Below are 22,665 nucleotides of genomic sequence, written 5' to 3' on the forward strand. Positions count from 1 at the left end.
CCAAGGGAAAAACACTTTACGTCTAACGACGTATCGTTAAATCGGACACTTGTCTTGAGGAATGTCGGAAACAGGAGCAAATTATAATTTTTGTATTTTGAGCCAATGCAAGCAGTTCGATATATCGGTATTGGTGTTGAATCTGTTTATAATTCGTAAACGAGATAAGGAAATCTGGCGCCTCCCACAGTCGATAAGACTTCGGTTTGATCTATCGAATAGTCGATGTAACTCTGTTTGGAATTTATCAGCGCGTAAACAATGTGTTTTATTCCCCAGAGTGGAATGTAAAAGAAGAGTATCTGGAATGTATTATTCATTGGTTTCTTGCAATGATTTTTATAGCCGAAGCACCGATTTACTCCGATCGGTTTGTTAATCCTTCGAGGATTAAAAAAGATAAATAGCAGGTTTGACGTTGTGTAGTTTTGTAATTCTAGATGCACGTTGAACGTTATGCAATAGTATTGTTAATCAGATTTGTATTACCATGCTTAAAAAATAGATACATAGTCGTGCTGTGAATTATATAAGAGCAGAAAATGTGGCGAATGAAATAGCTCTACGTAGGAATTCGATACGGATTCGTATTGTTAAATTATTGGTAGGCAGAGTCAAATAAGCGCAAGATAGGGCCTAAGAAAAAAAACTCAAAGTCCCCAGAGTGACAAGTGACACTTAAGTGTCTCTTATTGCTTAAGTGACCTTCACCCCTACTGAATTTCACCCTACAGGCGTACTCTTAACGTACCGTGCTGCATGTTCATGTATACAGTTTACTTTACGTTACAGTGAAGTGTACTAAATTTGGTGAAAACGGACATCGCGAAACATTATGCGTTTAAACGAACGAAAATCTATCCTTTTCCCGAGGAAAGCTCTCAAACTATTTTCATTCATTAATAATTGAACTTGTCCGATTCGTTAATGTTTTATTCAAACAATTTTTTATACTACTACTGTGTACGCGCGTGACTAAACGTAATTGCAACCGAGTTATGTGATAATAAAAGCGTTTCATTCCTTTGTTCGTTCCATATTGTTACTTAATAAATATCATGCAACTACTGTGTTATGTGACTCGTTACAAAGTATAAATTTAATGTACTCATATGTGAATAAATATGTAATTATCTTTTGATAATTATGGAGATTATTATTGGTCTGACGGAATTAAAAAAAATACAAAAATTTCTATCTGAAAATGAATGGTGTATTTGAAACGATTTAAAAAAAGTACATTTTCAATAGTTGCTCAATTTTGTTTAACGTTTAAATTATTTATATTTTTCTACATATAAAGTTTTCTTTTACGTCACCTGTTTTGGACATTCCTTCACCCTTTTATAATGTTAAACTTGCAGTAACTTTGATATATTAATTTAAATATAAAAAAAACATATATAAAAGGGTTAATACATTCGTTTGGGAGCTTATTTTTGAGACAATGACCTCTAAATAAGTGGTAAAATACATCGATTTCTGTAATACGTTGAACCAGATTATTCCCCAATTTACGCAAAAATATGATAAAATGCTTTAAGCAAAGATTATTTCATACTAGAGTACTCGCAGTAAGATTCTATTCACAACGAGTAAAAAGAAACTGCTTTCGCGAAGGCTAGAATCGAGGGTTAGCTCTTGCAAATATACAGGTCACAATTGAAAAGCAGACTAACCGTTAAGACGGAAAGAACGTTAAAACAAAGAATAGAGTGACAGAGTGTAGGGGTAATTAGGTTAACAACCTGGGCAGGCGGGAGAAAGAAAGAGCATCAAGTAGGACACTGAGAAAAACAAATTAGAGCAATGACCAGGTGGAATAGGTTAAGAACTTCGCTATAACGAAGACACAGTTGGAGAACGAGCGTGCATAATAAAATTTAATTTAGATGCTTCGTTTACTTCGCTACTAATTTAATTTATATTATCATTTCGTACTCTTGCTTCGAGATGTACGTAAAGTCTGTTCCTTTCGTGTTCAACGTATGAAATAAAGGATTAGCTAAGAAGCCAAGTCACCTCTTAGATCAATAATGTTCGAATATTAAAAATTATAGTACGCGTCAAAGAATTTTTAATTTCGCATTTAACGATGTGTATCTAAAAAAAAAGTTTCTACAGATTCTGTAGAGTTAATAAATTAATAGAAATTTGTTTTCTGGTTTTAGTTTAGCTGAATGGACATTGAGAGTCGGACGGCTAACAGCACATGGACAGATAAAGATTTTTGACAAGAAGGAAACGTGCGGCATGGGTTTGCCGCGTTTCTCTCTGAAGGGATACTTTTTCTACGTGCTATGCCTGTCTGGTCTACTGTTGGTTATCCTGAATCTATTACAGGACGAAATATGGCATCGTATGCGACCCCATTCCGGACAAACTCAATCAGTTCGTGCTGCAGACACCAAGGTATCGTGTAGTTTGAAATTCATATATTAATATTGTATTAAACTAACGCGTTGAATTGACAAACTACCGTTTGATGTATCAGTGAACCCTTAATTTCTATTAAGCATTCATATTCAACGAAAGAGTATTCCACGATCTTTGTAAATATGCATTCGGTTCATTCTTCTCTGTAATTCCATATTTGGGTTGATTGCCAAGAACGACTGATAATTTAAAATACATTTCCTTCGATCGAATTGACACCACCTAGGGGTAGTTTAGACCAGGACTAGCAAATTTATCACTTGCTACAGTCCATCTTTAGCTATCCTCTGCATTTACTTTTCTTTGACAAGAAGACAAATGATCGTGGAGTGGCTTTCCTAAACTTTTACTAGCCAAGTAGAATTAAGGGTCACCAGTTACTCATCCCTGGTTTAGACGATGTTTGAAAGAAACAGGAAGCTTCCATCGAGTTGAAACTCTCGTGAAAATCGCGGCAGACGACAGTCTTCGCGTGAAATTGACGCAATCCGACTCGTGAACATTGTTAATCCCCTCTACCCCCAAGAGATGGTTTAAGAAAACAGGAAGCTTCCATCGAGTTGAAACTCTTGTGAAAATTGCGGTAGACTATAGTTTCGCGTGAAACACGGGGCCATGGAAGTGTTAAATACGCTCCTCTTCGATCTCGTTGCACAACTAACGTATTGTTCCGTGCATCACAGTCGACAGGTATTGAGGAGCAATCCCTCCGTATTCCAGTGTACTTTGGGTGCTAACACCTCGACAGTAACCTTTACCCACAACCGCCAGCACCTGCCGCGTCGATTAAACAGTCTATCCTCCATAGTTGAGAGAAAGGGAGAACCTGAAACAGTTCGTGCTCTCTTTCCTTGAGTAAATAGGCAGGTAGAGCGTTCTCAGAGCGAACGTGGGTCGAAGAGACAATGGTAGAGGCGTAAAGTGTTTGCCCCTCGAAGCCCTCAACCGGACAGTCAACGATGACTTTAGTTTCTTCGTAGGAAAAGCCGGTCAATCTGCCATCGTTGAGTATCGCTTGGCTTCTTAACTTTGCTCGACTGATGGTGACGGTTGCTTATAGTATATTCACAGGTTCCATACTCGTTTATGTGTACAGAAAACACGTGTTGGATGCGTGCAAAAGTGTTGATTGCAAATTATGTACACAAATATAAACTGTTTTAAATGTATAGTAAGTAGGCTATGAAATAAAATAGTCTAACAGTGTGTTGTAATTTGCTGATAGATAACAATATTTTCGTAATGTATCGTATTTTATAGCGTATTCTTATTTTATTTATTTTACTGTGTTATTGTAATAATCGAGAAAACTATACTTGTTTCATAACTCTGGTACCTATTCAGTAAAAATGTTGCTTCTACATCATTTATACTAAATTTGTATTAAGTATGTAAAATAAATGTATCTGTTAATTTCTGTTAAGTTATGGCGCATCTAGATGCATATATTCTTGAGCAGCGTTCTAATGATCTTGAACACAAGGTTACAAATTATTACAGAATATCAATTGTGATTCTTGGTGTCCTGCATTAAGTTTCTGATTCTAAGTCTTTTTAGTTTGTCGAAGGGAGGAGTTTTATGTTTGTCGTATAACGAGTGCAAAAATGGTTTCCTGTATGTATCCAGGTGATCAATGTTTACTTCTTGGTATGGTCTCTTGAGTGGAATTTTCCCTTACTGTGTTCCTTGTGATTCTCGTTACACTGATTGTAAGTTTCACTAGGTAGTTTCTTTTGTCATTTTACCACGTTGCTGGAGTTCTGGAGGCCTTGGTTATGCGTGCCATGTTGACCAGGGTACTTTGCACAATTTGGAGCGTTATTACAGTTACGCGAGAAGTGTCAAAGTGTTTGACACCTAATTATCGAACGAACGATTTTCTGCTTCCGTTATTTGGCAGACCCCAGACGCGTAGAAATAACTAAATTTCTATGTAATTCGGGGGATTTGTTGCATATTCTGATGAGTATTGTCTGTTAAGCTCTTGTGTCTCGACGATAATTATTTCTTTTAAAAAATAACTTTGCTAGATGAATTTTAAATTTCGTTACGACGATAAATGTGTATGTAGATCGAAACTGTTAGTCAACTGGTAGACGAAAGTAGAAACAACAGGCAATGGTGAATAGAAATGTCGAATTTTGATCGCAGATCAAACGAAATCGGCCGTCAAAATCGGAGAAACCGGCGTTGCAGGTTTTGCAGACTTTGGAAACAGTGAAGAAAAAGCTTCTGCACGAGGTACAGTTATTAGATTGCAGCATCATTAGGCGATTGCAACACAATACATATGCGAAATCCACTGAGGGAGAATCATTTCATCGCATTAGAAATTACTATTGATTACTGGTGTATTATTGTATAAGCAATCATCCTACTATGAAACGATATGTAAATTAATATAATATTAATCAGTACAATAATTATTGAATACTATCCAATTAATTTAATACGTTCAAAACAAAATTATATGTTTATTATTTACAAATCATTATATTCCGTATGGTTTCATTTTTGTCGACAGTAATGATATTGGTTAATTATAAATGGTGTACTACTTTTACAGATAAAATTCTATTTTTGCCAAATTGTTAATTCATTTTAGACGAAGTATATAAGTCTGATGTAAATACAATGGGGGCGTTAAATGTGTCGTACTTACTGTTTCGTTAAATATAGAGAAAAATCACAATGGAAAATGTTGAATGGTATAACAGAACTATTTTCCTACAATCGTATTTTTTAGAAAAATGTGAACTTCTGAAGTATAATTGCAACAGAGATCTGTGGAAGTATTTCAAATTAACCCTCGCCCATTTGGGACGATACTAAGTAGTCATAAAAGCTAAAAAATTCGAAAGTAAAATAAAACAAATGATCCGTTTAATGTACTTTTAAGTGCAGCACTTATTAAATAAACAATATTTCATAAGCATTTGTTTCTTTGCTTATTAAATGATCTTCGTATATTCAAAGAAATCATTCAGTGCGATCTATTTTGTTAATCACGGGTATAGAGTAAACAGACATTTTTAAATTTATTAAAGATGTTTGTTAAAGTCAGTAACAGCAACAAGCTTACGCTATAGAACGTCAGGCCTAAGGTTCGAATCCCATATGCACTGTTATTGTTGTAATTGCACGCCTGTGTAACCATTTCGAGAATCATCGATCATGCCATTGGAATTAGCTGCTTCTACGTATAATTTTTCCAACGATATTCACTGAAAATGTTCTAACTATTCGTATTTAATCATACAAAATTACGGTGTTATCGTTAAGTGCCATTTCTTGTAAGTCGATACAAAAAAGTTAAAATCGTTTAAAGATAGAAGTCTCTCGCAACCTACATATTACATCATTAGTTTTTCCAAGAGGTGCTTAGTTAACAATGTAAATAATCGAAACGTTCGAGCGATTATTCTACTTAAATTGAAATTAGTCAGCCGTGAAAAGGTCGAACAGGTCAAATTATTCAATATTTCAGATTGTTAATTAATTGAAATAATAATACCGTTGTATCGTTGACACGAATGTACAAAATTATATCGAAACTGTTCAAATTATACCAGCTTATAGAACTCATGCTTACGGAACATTAGCTGCATTAGAGAAGTTGCGAAAGGGACGTGCATTTAAAGGAGCAGTGATTTATTTAAGAGCTATAGCTACGTGTTTCTTTCGTTTAAAGGTATCCAACTCACCAGGCACGACGATCGTGTCACACATTACTGTGGATGCCTTGGAACCATCAAGAAGACCATGGTACATGAAAGGAGGAAGCAGGAGACCTTTTCCTGCCTTAAAATCCAATCGAACAGGTCGAAGAATGGCACACTTGTGGCCCGAAGAAGACGCGTATGACGATCGTGTGACGAATCAAGTAAGGTTCAATGAAAATCAGTCCAAGTAATTACTAAAATTATATGAAAGATAAGGAGAAGTATTCTTCAAGTTCGACGTAACATTATAAAAGAAATTTATTTTTTCCCCATTTTTCGCGGTCTGTGAAATTTGTTTACTCAATAGTATATTCAATAATTTTTCCCTTTGTAATATTTTCGATATATTTCTGAAGAGAATATTTATTCCGAGAGTTGATGAAATTTGTGTATTTTTAAACGTGGAAAGTAGGAGATTAATTAATTTAGCGTGATATAATTTATGAACTCTCGTTTCGATACGTTTGAAATAAATGTTTTAATTTTGTATTATATTACATTTTTGCAGTTGATGTTTGTGCCCTATGATTATAATAAAACAAGTGCAGAGCAACCGTTAAAAAAAATAATGGTCCCGCATGGTATGCCCGAGGCGAAAGTTGGTCCTGATATATTTCTTCAGCATCGTTGCCCAGTAAATACGTGTACGATTGTTAGGGAAAATCCGGACGACGCCGATTTAATCCTTTTTAAAGATTATGTAACTCACGTCCGAAGAAGATCCCCAAAACAAGTACGTAACACGAATCATTGTTCTACTTTGATCGATTAGAATGTTTAAGACGTTGATGTTCGAAACAAAATTAACAAATATTACATTTTCTTTCTATCATTTTGCTTGGATTATTCACGTTTTGCGTTTAGTAATTATATTTTTTAGACCTGATTATATGAATTATATTACTTTACAAACAATGTACTACGCAAGAATGTTCATCCGAGTAGGATAATTGCAATTTAAAAAGTTTGTATCCTTGCTGGAAGACTGTAATTTGGTCTGTTGATAAATGTTTGTACAGTACAAATTTTTTAACAGGATTAATTGTATTCAAGAAATGTTGAATTGTTTATATCGGTGCCTTCTTTTACCAAGATTAAACGAGAACAGCGATATGAAATAGCGACTGAATGATTATTAAAATACCCAATGCGATTATTTGCAAAGTTTGAGTGCAGAATAATTGTTCAAAGAAAAAGTAACTCATGGATACTGATGAACATTCGAATATTAATTAACCTTTGATCCTTGAATTTTAGTTCAAACGAAATAATTCGATCCTGAGGAAGTTGAGAAATCTCGTGTCAACATTGTTTTTTTTCAATGGAATCCTGTATTGTTTTATTTCATAGGGTAGCAGTAATATACAGGGTGTTCGGCCACCTCTGGGAAAAATTTTAATGAGGGATTCTAGAGGCCAAAATAAGACGAAAATCAAGAATACCAATTTGTTGATGAAGGCATCGTTAAAAAGTTATTAACAATTAAATTCAAAAATTTCAAATCGTTCTGGAAAAATTATTTTCGGTTGCGGGGGTCAATTATAATCATTTTTGGTGAATACACATACCTTCGAAATCCTATCCATTTTCGAGAAAAAAAATCGGGTAGGTGGTGAAATTTTTCGGCGAAAAAAAAATTTTTCAAATCATACTAAAAAAATTATTTTCGGTTGGGGGGGTCAATTACAATCATTTTTGGTGAATAGACATACCCCCGAAATCTTGCGCATTTTCGAGAAAAAAATTCAGTACGGGCGGAACTTTAAACGTTAATAACTTTTTAATGGAGCCTCCATCAACAAATTGGTATTCTTGATTTTCGTCTTATTTTGGCCTCTAGAATCTCCCATTAAAATTTTTCCCAGGGGTGGCCCAACACCCTGTATTATTTAATTCACTTAAATCACACAGTGTGTAATTTGCCTACTTTTATTTACATTCGGAACACATGTAAAGAATGTTTCATCTTATGTATCAACGTAATGCACGTCTTTGTCAAAACACAGTCTGTATTTTAGATAAAAGGTCTTGTTCTAAAGACAATACAAAGACGGTAGAAAGTATTGAATGATCGTTTGTTACAACCACGTATTGTCACTACATGATATCGAAATAAATTGTATAAATGATTTAGTAGTACGGAAAAATACATTTTTTGTTTTTGCTGATAGCAATGGGAAATTCATATCAGTGCTACTGTTCAAAATTTAGCTATGTACGTCGAATGAGACTGATACGATTTTCAACAGGTGTGGATGCTGTATTTTTTAGAGTGTCCTTATCACACGCAAAGCGTAAAGAACGCATTCATCAATTGGACGGCAACTTATCGTCGTGACAGCGATATAGTCGCTCCCTACGAAAGGTGGCAGTATTATGATCCTAGCGTTACACAAATATCGCAAACTTTTAATTACGCAGCCAACAAGACTAAGAAGGTAATTACGCTTTTACTTTAATCGAGAAAATATTAGGTCGTCCCACGAGCAATGTCGTCTCTTTTAAGAATAAGTAAAAATTAGGCAGAAAGCTATAACCTATCATTTGAAATTAAAAGTCACACATGGAGAATCAAAGAGTGCTTTCTCGATAATCTAGAATTTTTATCCAAAAAGAAATTTTAAAACTAGTATAAACGAAATTTAATAAGGGTAGTATAACTACAGACATTTTTAAAAATATTTTTGGTATGTATATCGAACGTGTTTTAAATTTGATAAAATATTAAGGATGGTTTTCGATATTCCAAAATGGTGATTACATTTCTGACCAACAACGTTTAATTTGAGGCATTAAAGGCTTCAATCGAGATAGAATGGAATCGAAATGTCGATAGATGGAACAAGGTCGTAGAAATTATTAATCAGCGTCAGGAGACGACATTACTTATGGAATGATCCACTAAATAATATACATATAACTCTATACAGCTAAATCAATCGAAGAGAGAAATTGATTTTCGTTCGTTTGCTTCAGATATATTCAGTTTTTATTTTAAAATGGTTTCTTAATAATATATCATAAATACCCCACGGTTTATCGTTCGTTTGTAATAATTTTAGGTGGCTTGGTTCGTTTCTAATTGCCATCCTCGCAATCAACGTATGCATTACGCGAAAGTGCTATCAAAATACATACAAGTTGACATTTATGGAACCTGCGGTTCTCTGCGGTGTCCTCGTTCACAATCTCAAGCGTGTTTTGATATGCTCGACGAAGACTACAAGTTCTATCTCGCATTCGAGAACTCAAATTGCAAGGACTATATCACGGAAAAGTTCTTCGTCAACGGTCTTGGGTACGGTACATATTTTATATCATTATTAGCCATAGTTACGAACACTCTTCAAACGAAATACGTAATTAAAATATAACAACGTAATAATCGATTGTTAATTGTATTTTTATAATTACAAACAAGTGATGCAAAGAATGTCTGCGTCGCTAGATTTTGCTATTACGTGAATTTTATTACACGGTTCAGCGCTAAAACGAGTGGATATGGTAGTCATTCACACAGCAGAACAAAGCTAATTGTTCATCATTGTGGGGCATCGCTGATCGTTACAATACATATTTTTTTAATCGTGCTAATAGTAATACTAACAATGGAATTTTATAAAGCGTAGACAACTGTCTTTTTTATCCACTGCCCGTGTAAATGCAAACCAAATGAAAATCTTTGGTTAAATAATCTGTTTCATAAACACCCCTCGATTTTTAATAGAGTTATCGAAATTCAGCAAAATATTGAAGAAATTCGCAAAGCAATAAATTCAATTGTTTATCGATGTCAAGCTTGCATCAAAGTATTCATTTTTTATAAACACAATCGATTCGATATGACATTCTATTCTTCTTTTGGCTTTTTACAAATGTAAAAATATCGTATAATAATTTGTAAAATATTTACAAAAGGTAAAACATACGCCTAATTTTTTTTAATATTGCATCGTTGTCTAGAATTCCCGTCTCCACAAAATTTCAAAGTTCTAACTGAATTGAAAGTTCTTGAAGAAATCAGTCGTAATATTTGGTATTTTGCAACAAGAGAAATTAAATGAAACCGTGAAAAAATAATGTAACATGCAAAATTGTAGATGGGTGTAATACTTCACTCATAATATGTTTTTTTACTACAATAAAACAACGATCACCAGATTATCTTTTGCAGTTTTCTTGTTATTGCAATTCAAATATTTTTTTTTATGAATTGAATATTGAAGCTAGTTTTTTCCTTTCGTTCAGGCACAACGTCCTGCCTATAGTGATGGGTGCGCATCCAACGGATTATGCTCGAAGCGCGCCATATCGTTCCTACATCCACGTGGACGAGTTCGAGTCGCCGAAAGAGCTCGCGGAGTATCTGCACCGTTTGGACCGCGACGACGAGCTCTACAATTCGTACTTCCGGTGGAAAGGTACCGGGGAATTCATCAACACGTACTTTTGGTGTCGCGTTTGCGCGATGTTGCACGACGATCGACGACCAAAATTTTACAAGGACGTGAACGAATGGTGGAGAGGCGACGGCATATGCACAACGAATTCGTGGCGCGAACACGACCTGGTCCGTGGCGGGAATCTCAAAAACACTTGAGGGAGAACACCCGCGCGAGGACCCGATTAATTTCTGTGAAATGACGCTTTCGTCTGAAGAATCATCTGGACTTCCAAAGGTCGCGAAGAACCGTACTCGTGCGGCTCGTCGTTGATTTTCTAACGAATATGTTACAGACGGACAGAGGATCGATGGATCCTCGAAGCCTGGGTAGTCTATTAATCGAAGAAAAAGACTGTCGAGCACGGGTTTCGACGAGAAACGGTGCCAGGAGTACGCGAATTTGTACTTTTCGACGAACAACGTGGACTTTTACACATCAATTAATAACTAATTCGTTGCTTTAAACGAACAAATTTACGGATGTTTTTACAAAGATTAACCGTAGAACCGATTCGATTACTCGCGGTTAAAGTATCGTCGTAGGTTTGACGGGTCGCGAACCTTTCGTTTTCGATATTTATAATAATTCGCTGCAGAATTATTTCTCTTCGATCGTTGATCGTCGGGGATTGTCGTGCACGGAGCAAATAGTTTCAGCGTATCGCTAAACGCGAAATTTATATAGTGTTCCTTTAACAATTGTACGGATGCGCGAAAGATTTGAATGTTTGTAAAACGTTATTTTCGTAAAATGTATTATCTTCGACGACTTTAAGAACGAAATGTTTTACAAAATTATTTTTGTTCGACGATGTTTTAGTTAGGTGTCTTAGTTAAACGCACGTTGATTAATTTTGCAAACGTACCGGTAGCTAAACGAATTGCACGTGTGTATAAGCTATACTTGTCTGGCAATATGAGAAGCGTATTATTTTAGAACGTAGAAAACGTATTTCGAAATTAGTTCTTTTTGTAGCGAGAAATACCTGAAACATTTTGTACAATACGGATAAATATTTGCTGCTGTCAATATTAAAACAGTATCGTAATTTAGGATATTAAATACGTGATCCTGCGTTCGTATAAAAGGGCTGGCAAAAGATACAAAGCAAGATAAAGAGATTGAAAACGCGTGGAAACTGACTTTACATTCAAATTTTTATAGGACAAACACGAATAAAGCGCGTAGAATTATTTTCTTCTTCTTTCGAATATTATTTGCTCCTATAATGGTTTTCAAGCCCAAAGCAATAATTATAGGTTTTCTTAAACATTATGATCATTTTTTGCTCAATGGAATTCATATCGAAATTGAAACAATACGATTCTCTCGATAAATTGATTTCTACGTCCAATACGTATAATACTATTTTTGTGTTCGATACGTGGAAGGAATACGAGAATACTGAATAATAACATAAAATTCGACGGTATACGGATTAATGTAGTTTTTAATGTTCCTGAAACATCAACGATGTAAACGTTATGTTCGTCCAGTATTTATATTTAATGCATACTTATCAGTACTCGGATATACTATTCATGTGGGTTCGAATTCAGAGTGTCATTTAATTTCTAATAATAATTTTCTTCTTTCGTCTTCAGAGATGCGAGAGACAGTGAAAATAATATATTATATGAATAAGTAAAATGAAACGTTTTTGGTCTCTTTCGACGATGTAAAAAAACATCAGATAATATGTTTTGATCGTTGTTAATGGGACACTATATTCTTAATTAAACAGTGTTGTTAAAATTAGCTTCGTTGCGATTCACAGTATCAGTACGTCCTTACGTGGAAACTATATTTCGTATGGAAAGGAGTTTTGGCTCAAAATTTAGTCAAGTTATAATTAGAAGAAATTACATAATCTTTGTAGGAGACGTAAATGTAGTTCTTGGATTATTAAGAGGATCTTGTGCTTCGGAACATTTAAAAAAATATGTTTGGCTAAATATTACTTAAACTCTATCAACAACAGTTTTTGTAAACTTTAAATTTTTATTTATATGCCAGGGAAACATTTTCGAAAGCTAAAGAAGCTTTGGTTCTCGTTTAATAAGAGTAAGTCTTCGATTTGTGCGGTTAATTCGTTCGAATGCAGATTAAATTGTATAAATATAATGTATTGCAGCAAGAAAGAAAGATCCACCCCAAACTAAGAAGAATGTAATACCATTGGACAGTGTCGATTAATGTTTGCCAAGTCGCAGGTTTTACGAAGGCTGATTTGAAACGTCCGATCCAATACGACTCGCAATTCCTTCCAGAAACGATCTTTCATTCTACCTATAATACATTCGGTGTACAGCCTTACAAGTAGTCTCAAAAGTTAATAAGGTTAAACAGATTCATATATACTTTACGATAAGAGAAATTGAAGAATAGAAAGCTTTATTTATCATGTAAATACGTACACACAAAATAGATATAAGGACATAAGTGAATGCTCAATCGCGTATCGACGAATCCGCGTATTTCGAGGACTTGTTCTACGAAAAGATAAACTAAATCACTATTTTATTGAATCTTTATTTGACACTCGTTACAATTTATGTTATAATATTTACTTTACACTAGGAACTCATAAAACTATTCGTCAGAACCTCTAAAGTTACTAAAACTTTGATGAAATTTGGCAAAAAGAGAATCAAAAATTATTTTAGCCCTTTTCGATCGAAAATGTAACTTAATAATTTACCAGATATATTAATTTTTCGTTTGATGAGTGAGAAAATTATTAACGGTGAAGAAATGTTAGTTTCATGTCCTATCGAAAACACATTTTCATCACTCAATTATAAATGTTTAAAACTGAGTTCGAAACTGAGTTTTCGAATATCTAGAGTGCAAGATTCCCTTAATTTACGATTTATTTTCAACGTGACACCGCATACTGTAAAAACGAATTTGTTGCCTCCACGTAGCGCGCCTTGACACAACACGAGTCTTAGAAAAAAGCATTGTTTTAAATCGTATCGAACAATGGGAGTATTTCGGATAGGCAAAATAGTAGCCGGTACCTCGTACTGTAAATTATGAATTTACATAATAGTTGCGAAGAAATTAAACCGAGAATCACATTGAGCTAACGAGTTACTCTAAATTAAGACTTTCGAGATACAATATCTACAGCTTTATTCGTTGGTAAATGCCGGTAGTTCACGTAAGTATTAAAATCAATGTACAATGACTAGGGTAATATCTGAGGATACTCTTGTACTTTAGAGCGTGATTGCAATTCTGTAAAATGGCTTCTGAAGTCCCTAGATTGTTCATTATGAGTGGAATTGATATTATTGTACAATATCTAAGGAAACGTTTGCGCATAAGTGAATAGCGTTTACTGTTTATACAACATTATGGAATTTATTACTCCTTTAGATTCGAACCTACACGGATAAACCTCGAATGATGTATATTAGTATTTCATCGCTAATAGCGAATCGTTCACGGATCGTAAATTTTTTTAACTTTCGTGATAATTTCGTTTTAGACTGTACCGTTTCAAATTATACAAGAGGACTAAACATCAGAATATTTTATATTGATATTCGCGTGCTCTAAAATCTATTTTCGTTCGTATTATACTTGAATGTGTATCGCATTAACGAATGAAATTCATCGTTCGGTCGGTCGTCGACCACTGCCACAGATAATGGTCACTCTTGTGCAAGTGACCTTTCTCGTAAGTGAATTTTCATATTACGTCGGTGTATGTATAATAGATTGTAATTGTACAGTTGTTGTTCGTAAAATATGTTGTCACGTATGTGAGATTTTTACGAGATCTAGTCAAGTGTAAACGTTGTCGAAGAATATCTTCAGCGAGTGCTTGTTAAAACTATTCCTAGTATAATTTAATTTCGATTACGTTAATATAACGTTAATTTAATTTAAACGATTATTTAAATAATCGGTAATCGAGCGGATCTGCGAGTGTTATTGGATTAATTTGACATGGTGTCTTTGAAGAATCTGAGAATATGTTTTTAAGAGACTTTACTCGTCATGGAAATAAGAAAAGATAAAGAAATCTTTTTCCTTGAATTTATGGTTAATTGGCATTTATACAAAATAGTGATTTTGTAATAGTTTATAGACCTATACTTTTCGATACATTCTGTATTATGCGTCCGTCGACTTATTTATAATAATTGTCGACCGCAGAGAAAGAATAATTCTGTTGATAATCATTGTGCAAATCATAACAATCAGTATATTTTGCGTCAATTTATTAGTCAGTATTTAAAATGTAATATGAAGTATAATCGAGAACAATGCAATTTTGAACTTTGCACGTACGAGAAGGAAATATTTTAATTTGCAATTGATTTCATAAATTAACTTCGTTTCAGAAATATTTTTGTGTGTTAAATTAAACAATACTGTTCGTTTTATAATTTAATATTGTGCAATATTCTTTATAGTCAAGAACGAAAAAGTTGAAAATAACTCGAAAAGCATTTTCGTTAATTGTTACTTATTGCATGAAAGTGAAACACGCACAACAGTGTTGAAATTTGATGTGCTTGAATTTTTCATTAATAACATATAATTACAACAATAAGGTTCTTTGTTAAAAATAATTACACACGGTGCAAAATAATTCTTTTAGCTGTATGTTAAAAAAGAAATAATTTTGACAATACTGCAGATAGAGTCATTTTAATTTCTTCTAAGGAACATATCAATTAATGAATTAATGTCGTTCAAACAAATTATATAATGTTATAAAAATCACAAACAAATTATTATTCACGAAATATCATTCTAAACCAAAGAAAGTAATCGATTATTGTTATTACAAAATCGTGAAATAACGAACACTGTTTCAAATATTGAAATGGTAAATTTTTATTTAATATTCGCAAGTATGCATATCAAAATATAAAATGCGATCGTTCCTTTTAATTTGTAGTTGTTCATTTCTTGCATTTCATACCAAGAATTTAAAATTTTCCAAAATTTCTCAAGCTGCTACTATACATTAATTGATAATAATTTTGATAAAGTTTCTTTCAAATATTTAGTGAACACAAATTTAAAAAAAAAATTTTGATCAACAGAAAACAGAAAGTTGTTTTGATTCGAAAGTTGTTTGATACGAATTTCAAAATTAATTCGTTCATTTGACAACGCTATTCACGAATCATAATACATATTAATATATATGGAGGGACAATGTTTCACAGTTTCTTTTTAATTATCAAATAACGAAGAAACTGAATAATTCAAATTATTGTTTCCGTTTCCAAGCAAGCTTTACAATGAGTTATTATGTCTCATAAGGTTTGTTTTTTGGATGTTAATGCAAAGGTATAGATTTAAAGTCATGTGTGATAACTAACTGTATTAAATAAAAAGGTGAAATACTATTTGGGAACGCAGAAACATTAACTAGTTTCAGTCAAAGCACAATGTGAAGGCAATATCTCTCATGACTTTATCGTTATTATTATTTAATGGTGGGTTGATTTCCTATTTCTCATCTAATTCGATAAACGCTGGTACGATCGGTTGTGCAGATTTAAATGAAAGATATTGAAATAGCGATAAACGCGAAATTCCAATAGAGAAAAGTTAGTGCTAATAGCTATAAAGAATTCGCTAAGAGTAACATAGCTCAAGACATATAGCTTAAAAGTAATTTTAGCTATCTTAATCCATAGAGATATCAACCAAAAGCCATAACCAAAATCGGAAGTAGTATAAAAATCTTGCACAAGTGAAATGCACGCATAAATCCTATAAGGGTCGATCCACGTCAAATAGATCGCTTTTTCTATTTGATGTCGGAGATTGTAATAAAATTGCAATTTGATGTAGTGTACGTGAAATTATATAGGAAGAAGGTTAAGTCATTATTTGAATGGTTTCATAATCATTTAATGCATAGAGGAATCAAAAAATCCTGTATCATTTCACAGTGTGAAGCTTTGTTTTCGAAACATGAGCAGTTAAAGATTATTTATGTAATTTTTATTTATTGCTTATAGAACAATTATAAGCACCTTCTCTCTATTAATTCCACACGAATTACATCGTATTTTAGTTTTATCAAAATCCTTTACATACTGTGTCAAAAGTGATATATTTGGCGTGTAATGATCCATAATCAAGTTACTTTATGGTGGATACTGCCACGGCTTTCAATCGGTTCCTATGTAATGTCGATCTTTCAGAGTGCGCACAAGAAAGCTAGATACATATTTAGATAATTAATTGACTGATTGATTATTTCCAAGAAATTGAACGGTCAAATTTGAAACGAGACATCATTGATATGAGGAAACGTACGGCAATCAAAGCGATTTTTCCACGGTTCGATCATGTCGAAGACGTGTACATATAGTATCCATACAGGGTGTTCGACCACCCCTGGGAAAAATTTTAATGGGGGATTCTAGAGGCCAAAATAAGACGAAAATCAAGAATACCAATTTGTTGATGGAGGCTTCGTTAAAAAGTTATTAACGTTTAAAGTTCCGCCTTTACTGAATTTTTTTCTCGAAGGTGGATAGGATTTCAAGGGTATATCTAATGACCAAAAATGATTGTAATTGATCCCCGCGAACGAAAATAATTTTTTTAGAACGATTTAAAATTTTGTAATTTTGTCAAAAATTTCACACCTCGAATTTTTTTCTTGAAAGCGGGCAGGATTTCGGGGGTATTTTATTAACCAAAAATAATTTTAATTGATCCTCGGAACCGAAAATAATTTTTCTAGGACGATTTAAAATTTTTTTTTTCGCCGAAAAATATAGGCACCTACCCCTGTCGATTTTTCTTAAAAATTCGTTTTTCATTTTTAGTAATTTTGTTTGACGCCCTACAGAAAAGTTGTCTAATACTTTTTCGTAGGTATCCATGAGCTCTACTTCAGAAAAAAGTTTCATTGAAATATATTCACAATTGTAGGAGTTATGACTGTTTGAAAATTGGATCATTTTTATGGGGTTTTTCTCATTTTGCGGGGTCAAGGATCAACTTTTCGAATATTTTTGCGATTTGTACATATTCTCCACCAAAATACGCGTAGTTTGCTTTTTTAAACATTAAAATCATCCAATCCGTTCAGAAGTTATGACGTTTTGAAGATTCGCATGAAAATTCGGGCAGACATTTCTGGCCAGAAATTAGATTTTCGGTAAGGAATTTTTTTCTCGAAACTGAGTAGGATTTCGGGGGTATGTCTGTTGACCAAAAATGCTTGCAATTGACCCCTGCAACTAAAAATAATTTTTCCAAGACGATTCGAAAGTCTTTTTTTTCATCAAAAACTTTCAGCACTTACTCGAATTTTTTTCTCGAAAGTGGGTAGGATTTCGGAAGTATGTATATTCACTAAAAATGATTGTAATTGACCCCCGCAACCGAAAATATTTTTTTCAGAACGATTTGAAATTTTTGAATTTAATTGTTAATAACTTTTTAACGATCCCTCCATCAACAAATTGGTATTCTTGATTTTCGTCTCATTTTGGCATCTAGAATCCCCCATTAAAATATTTCCCATGGGTGGCCGAACACCCTGTATTTATGAGTGTCTTTATTTAAGCGAAAGCTTATTGAGTTGAATTGAAACATTCGGTTATTCATAATTAAACAATACTTTGTTTAAAATAATAGAATAAATGATACAGGTGAACAATTTCGCGAGTATAACTTTTTAATAACTTGTCTCGAAACATTTTTTAGAAAATCTTCGTATTTACACAAATTTATTGTCTAAGACGTTTTAATTTATCAAGAAGAAGCCTGGTTCTAAACATTCGAATTTCTAGAAAAGTTAAAAGCATTTCGTCGTTAATATTACTTTAATCGTGATGTTAAGTTAATCGTAATATATTAATTTATTGTGCAGTTGATTAATTAAAGTCTGATAGATAATATTAATATTCGTAATGCTAAAAAAACAAATATAGTAGAATAAGATACACAAAATATTGGGTGGTAATGGAAGACGATAGATAAACTGTTTTGTGAATAATCAGAGTTCTTAGGATCGTGAAATTTTTTTGTAAGAAATTTCTCATTGTACAGGGTGTTCCATTTTAATCTTTCCATGCGATTACCTTCCAAACTACCGATTATTCAAATATATGTTTACGAAGGAACTTATTCTGTTTCGAGGATTATTTGACACACTGATACATTTACTGATCTCTTCGGATGCTTTCCTTTGGCTAACAAAACATATGATCTTGTATAAAACATATTTAGCCAAAAAAAGAAAAAAAATGGTTGTATTTAAATAATCAGATGCGAAACTGAAATCATGAAAGTGCCTCTACCCCAAGTAAAATTTTCTTGATCGTAAGGTGTTTTCTTGGAAATTGAGTAAGTTTCATTCTTAAAATGGGACATCCTCTACGTTGTAAAAACACAGTGCATGTTGTGAAATTTAGAAACCTAAACGAGGAGAACATTGTGCTTCAAAATGTGTGATGTAAGAATCGTGACGTGTAGTTTCGATTAATTTATTATTAATGATTGGTGCTGGTTGTAATAATTGGTGCTGGTGTACATTGTATAAATTCGACCACATGATAAAATTTGTTTCTAGAAACGAGTGTTAATTATACAGAGTTAGTGTGTAAGCATGAAAATGTTTGACAAAAAGAGCATAAAAAAAGATATTGCTTTTCCTTTTATTTTATGTAAAACTTTACTTCGCTGTGAAACAGAAACCAAAGAAGAATACTATAAGCGAGTGTGATGATGCATTTGAAATGTTACAAATATCTTTTGTTCTATGATTACTGTAAAAGAACATTAAGGAAATGAAGAATTAGTCTAATAATTTTTATTAGTGAATGAAAATAAACGATTTCTCAAACATTCTTGCAGTGTACTGTAATATTATGAAACGTAAGAAATTAAATATCTGTTTCACTTTAATAATAGACTTGTTAGAAGTCTAAGAGAACTCAAGAAAAGTTTAGAAAACAGATCGTCGCAACATTCAGTTTATTTATTTTAATTTATGTTACGTCGTAATGTATGAACTTTAGTTTTTACAATAAACATTCAAACAGGGAAATATTTAATTCTTAGAGAGTATTTAAATTGTTATTGTTGTATCCGTCTGTCAAGGCATCCTTTGTTTATGTAACATCATTTATACAATTTAGTATGTATGTTGTAAGACTAGATAGCGACATAATTTGTAAATAGTAACTCATATGGTTATAATGGAACATTATCTGTAAAGAAATTCAACCGTACAATGTAATGATATTTAATGTCACATTAATATCTGAGATTTGTAGATAAAATTGCATTGAGTACAGCGAAAGTCTTAACTTTACTTTACCAGGCCAAGAATTATTAAGTTATTTTTAGTGAATATGGTAAAATTTGTCGAGTACATTCAACAAATTACAATTTTAACTTTAGGAATGCATGGTCGTCATCACAAACGAGGTATACGAGTCGTATACCTGGTCTGTGTCGCCATATAAAGTTATGCTACTATACAGACAAGGTATACGTATATTGCATTGAAATTTATTTATGAAGTTGAGCTCATGGATACCTACAAAAAAGTATTAAACAACATTTTAATATTAAAAAAAATCGACAAGGGATAGGTGCCTAAATTTTTCGACGAAAAAAAAATTTCAAATCATTCTAAAAAAATTATTTTTGATTGCAGAGGTCAATTACAATCATGTTTGGTGAATACACATACCTTCGAAATTTTAACCATTTTCGAGAAAAAAATTCCTTACCGAAAATATAATTTCTGACCAGTAATGTCTGCCCGAATTTTCATGCGAATCTTCAAAACGTCATAACTTCTGAACGGATTGGACGATTTTAATGTTTAAAAAAGCAAACTACGCGTATTTTGATGAAGAATATGTAGAAATCGCAAAAATATTCGAAAAATTGGTCCTTGACCCCGCAAAATGAAAAAAACCCCATAAAAATGGTCCAATTTTCAAACAGCCATAACTTCTACAATTGTGAATATATATCAATGAAACTTTTTTCTGAAGTAGAGCTCATGGGTACCTACAAAAAAGTATTAGACAACTTTTCTGTAGGGCGTCAACCAAAATTACTAAAAATGAAATACGAATTTTTAAGAAAAATCGACAAGGGGGTAGCTGCCTAAATTTTTCGGCGAAAAACAATTTTTTCAAATCGTTCTAAAAAGAATATTTTCGGTCCCAGGGGTCAGTTACAATTATTTTTGATTAATAGACATACCTCCGAAATCCTAACCATTTTCGAGAAAAAAATTTTTTACCGAAAATCTAATGTGAGGCCAGAAATGCTTCCCCAAAATTTCATGCGTATATTTAAAACATCATTTCTGTAATTTTATCTTTTGTCTCACTTTCTCTTGTATTCATTTCTGTAACCTGTTGGTAATGTTACAAGTGACACGAAAATGGTAGTGGGTCTTTAGAGACCCAGAAAAATGGAAAAAATACATTGGATTTAAGGTCTACTCGTATGCCACGTCTGTGGCTACTATTTTTATCGGTATTAGATAACACTGGCGCCTGTAAAACGATGCTCACGATCTGTGGGCGAGGCGCAATCGAATTCAAAGTTATAAATGTTACGAATGTGAATTAAAAACAAAAGATGTATTCAGATCTTCGTTTGATCAATTACTTCTCAGGTAAACTGTGACATATTTTAATCGTTTGTCTGCATTGCAAACGAGTGTACTTTTACGCGAATTAATTAACTACCGTGTAGGAAATTTTGCCAGTTCATCTAATTCATCCGATATGGCTATTAGTGAGATTTGTAGTTTGAGGTTTGAGCTATTTTAGATTTAGAGCTTGAATTTGAATAATTGTCCAATGATAGATTCAGATAGTGTTCACACGTAAAATATTGACGCTATTTGGCATCACATGCAACATTACCAACAGGCCAATACCAATAGAAAGAGATCATAGCGTTTCTTATGGTACGAAATGAAATTACAGGAATGTTTTGCTTTTAAATGGAATGAAAGCTCTACGGTTTAGAGTTGGGTATCAATCGATTAATTTCATTGGAGTAATCAATCGATTAACGGATGTAATCGAAAATTTATTGTCAGAAGTAGCTTGCGATTAAAACAGACCATTCAGGATGCAGAAAAACACAGCTGATGCAACTAGTTCAGCTGCTTCGCGATTCCTGGACACTATTTTGTAAAATAAACGCGTAAGAATACATATTATTTGCAACTAACAACGCGATTAGCATTTGTATTTCGCAACACTACTGCAAACTGAGATGAATGTCTATACGAAATTTTCAATCTTCGCAACTCCAAATAGAATTATGCAATTAACGTAAATTATTTGTAACGTTAATTAAACAAAGAAACCGCTATTAGTTCTTCTTCGCGACACTACTCTGAAAGAAAACGCGAAAAATTCCCATCGTTCGCAACGCTAACAGTATCATGATACATTATATGTTCATATTATTTGCAACATTATTCTGGAAACAAACGCGATCATTTGTATTACGCAACACTAATGCAAACCACGTTTTTCCCATAAATACTGGACATCCTGGAACACGTATTACCTGAAAAACTACTACTACTACAACTACAGGCGAGTATAGTGACAAAACAAGGAATGACTATCCATCCTCATCCGAAGATGAAGATGCAGAGCCATTTGTTGCAGCCCACTCTTGAGACAATTTGTCAGGGCCTCTTCGACTCGTTGAGCATCTTCTTTCTTCGGCGGTCCTGCCAAAGCCTGAAACTTAAACCAAGGCTCGAGATTCCGTGCAATACACAGTCCTCCAACGATTCTAGGAATCGTTATCGAAACAGGTGTGCAGAAACTCGAGCGGGACGAGCGTTTCGAGGGGGCCTACCCACGACCGCGAACGCGATGAGCGACTGTAAAGCCGCGCGATTCCAAGGATCGAAAGTGAAACCAAAACAAACGGTACAATCCGTTTGAAACGGTAAACGTTTCGACTCTCCAAATCGAACTGCAGGTATAGGACTGCCACACGAAAACGCGCCTACCCGAAAAAAGACTGTGGCAGCCCTACCCCGACCCTACCTACTTAGATC

General features: G+C 33.5%; 1 protein-coding gene across 5 annotated transcripts in view; it reads left to right on the forward strand.

Moving 5' to 3' along the window:
• Positions 1-22,665, forward strand: part of Fucta (glycoprotein 3-alpha-L-fucosyltransferase A) — a 428,362-nt gene that overhangs the window by 14,690 nt on the left and 391,007 nt on the right. For 3 of the 5 annotated variants that reach the window (XM_076773565.1, XM_076773568.1, XM_076773566.1), the window contains exons 2-8: positions 2,172-2,412; positions 4,589-4,678; positions 6,129-6,320; positions 6,668-6,892; positions 8,409-8,597; positions 9,222-9,457; positions 10,408-19,991. In XM_076773565.1, the coding sequence (XP_076629680.1) occupies positions 2,254-2,412; positions 4,589-4,678; positions 6,129-6,320; positions 6,668-6,892; positions 8,409-8,597; positions 9,222-9,457; positions 10,408-10,759 (1,443 nt within the window). In that variant the 5' untranslated portion in view covers positions 2,172-2,253 and the 3' untranslated portion in view covers positions 10,760-19,991. Of the gene's footprint in view, positions 1-2,171; positions 2,413-4,588; positions 4,679-6,128; positions 6,321-6,667; positions 6,893-8,408; positions 8,598-9,221; positions 9,458-10,407; positions 19,992-22,665 lie in introns of those variants that run through there. The other 2 variants (XR_013080351.1, XM_076773569.1) reach the window with 2 other exon arrangements.

The sequence above is a fragment of the Colletes latitarsis genome, chromosome 9, assembly GCF_051014445.1.
Source record: "Colletes latitarsis isolate SP2378_abdomen chromosome 9, iyColLati1, whole genome shotgun sequence".
NCBI classification, from domain to species: domain Eukaryota; kingdom Metazoa; phylum Arthropoda; class Insecta; order Hymenoptera; family Colletidae; genus Colletes; species Colletes latitarsis.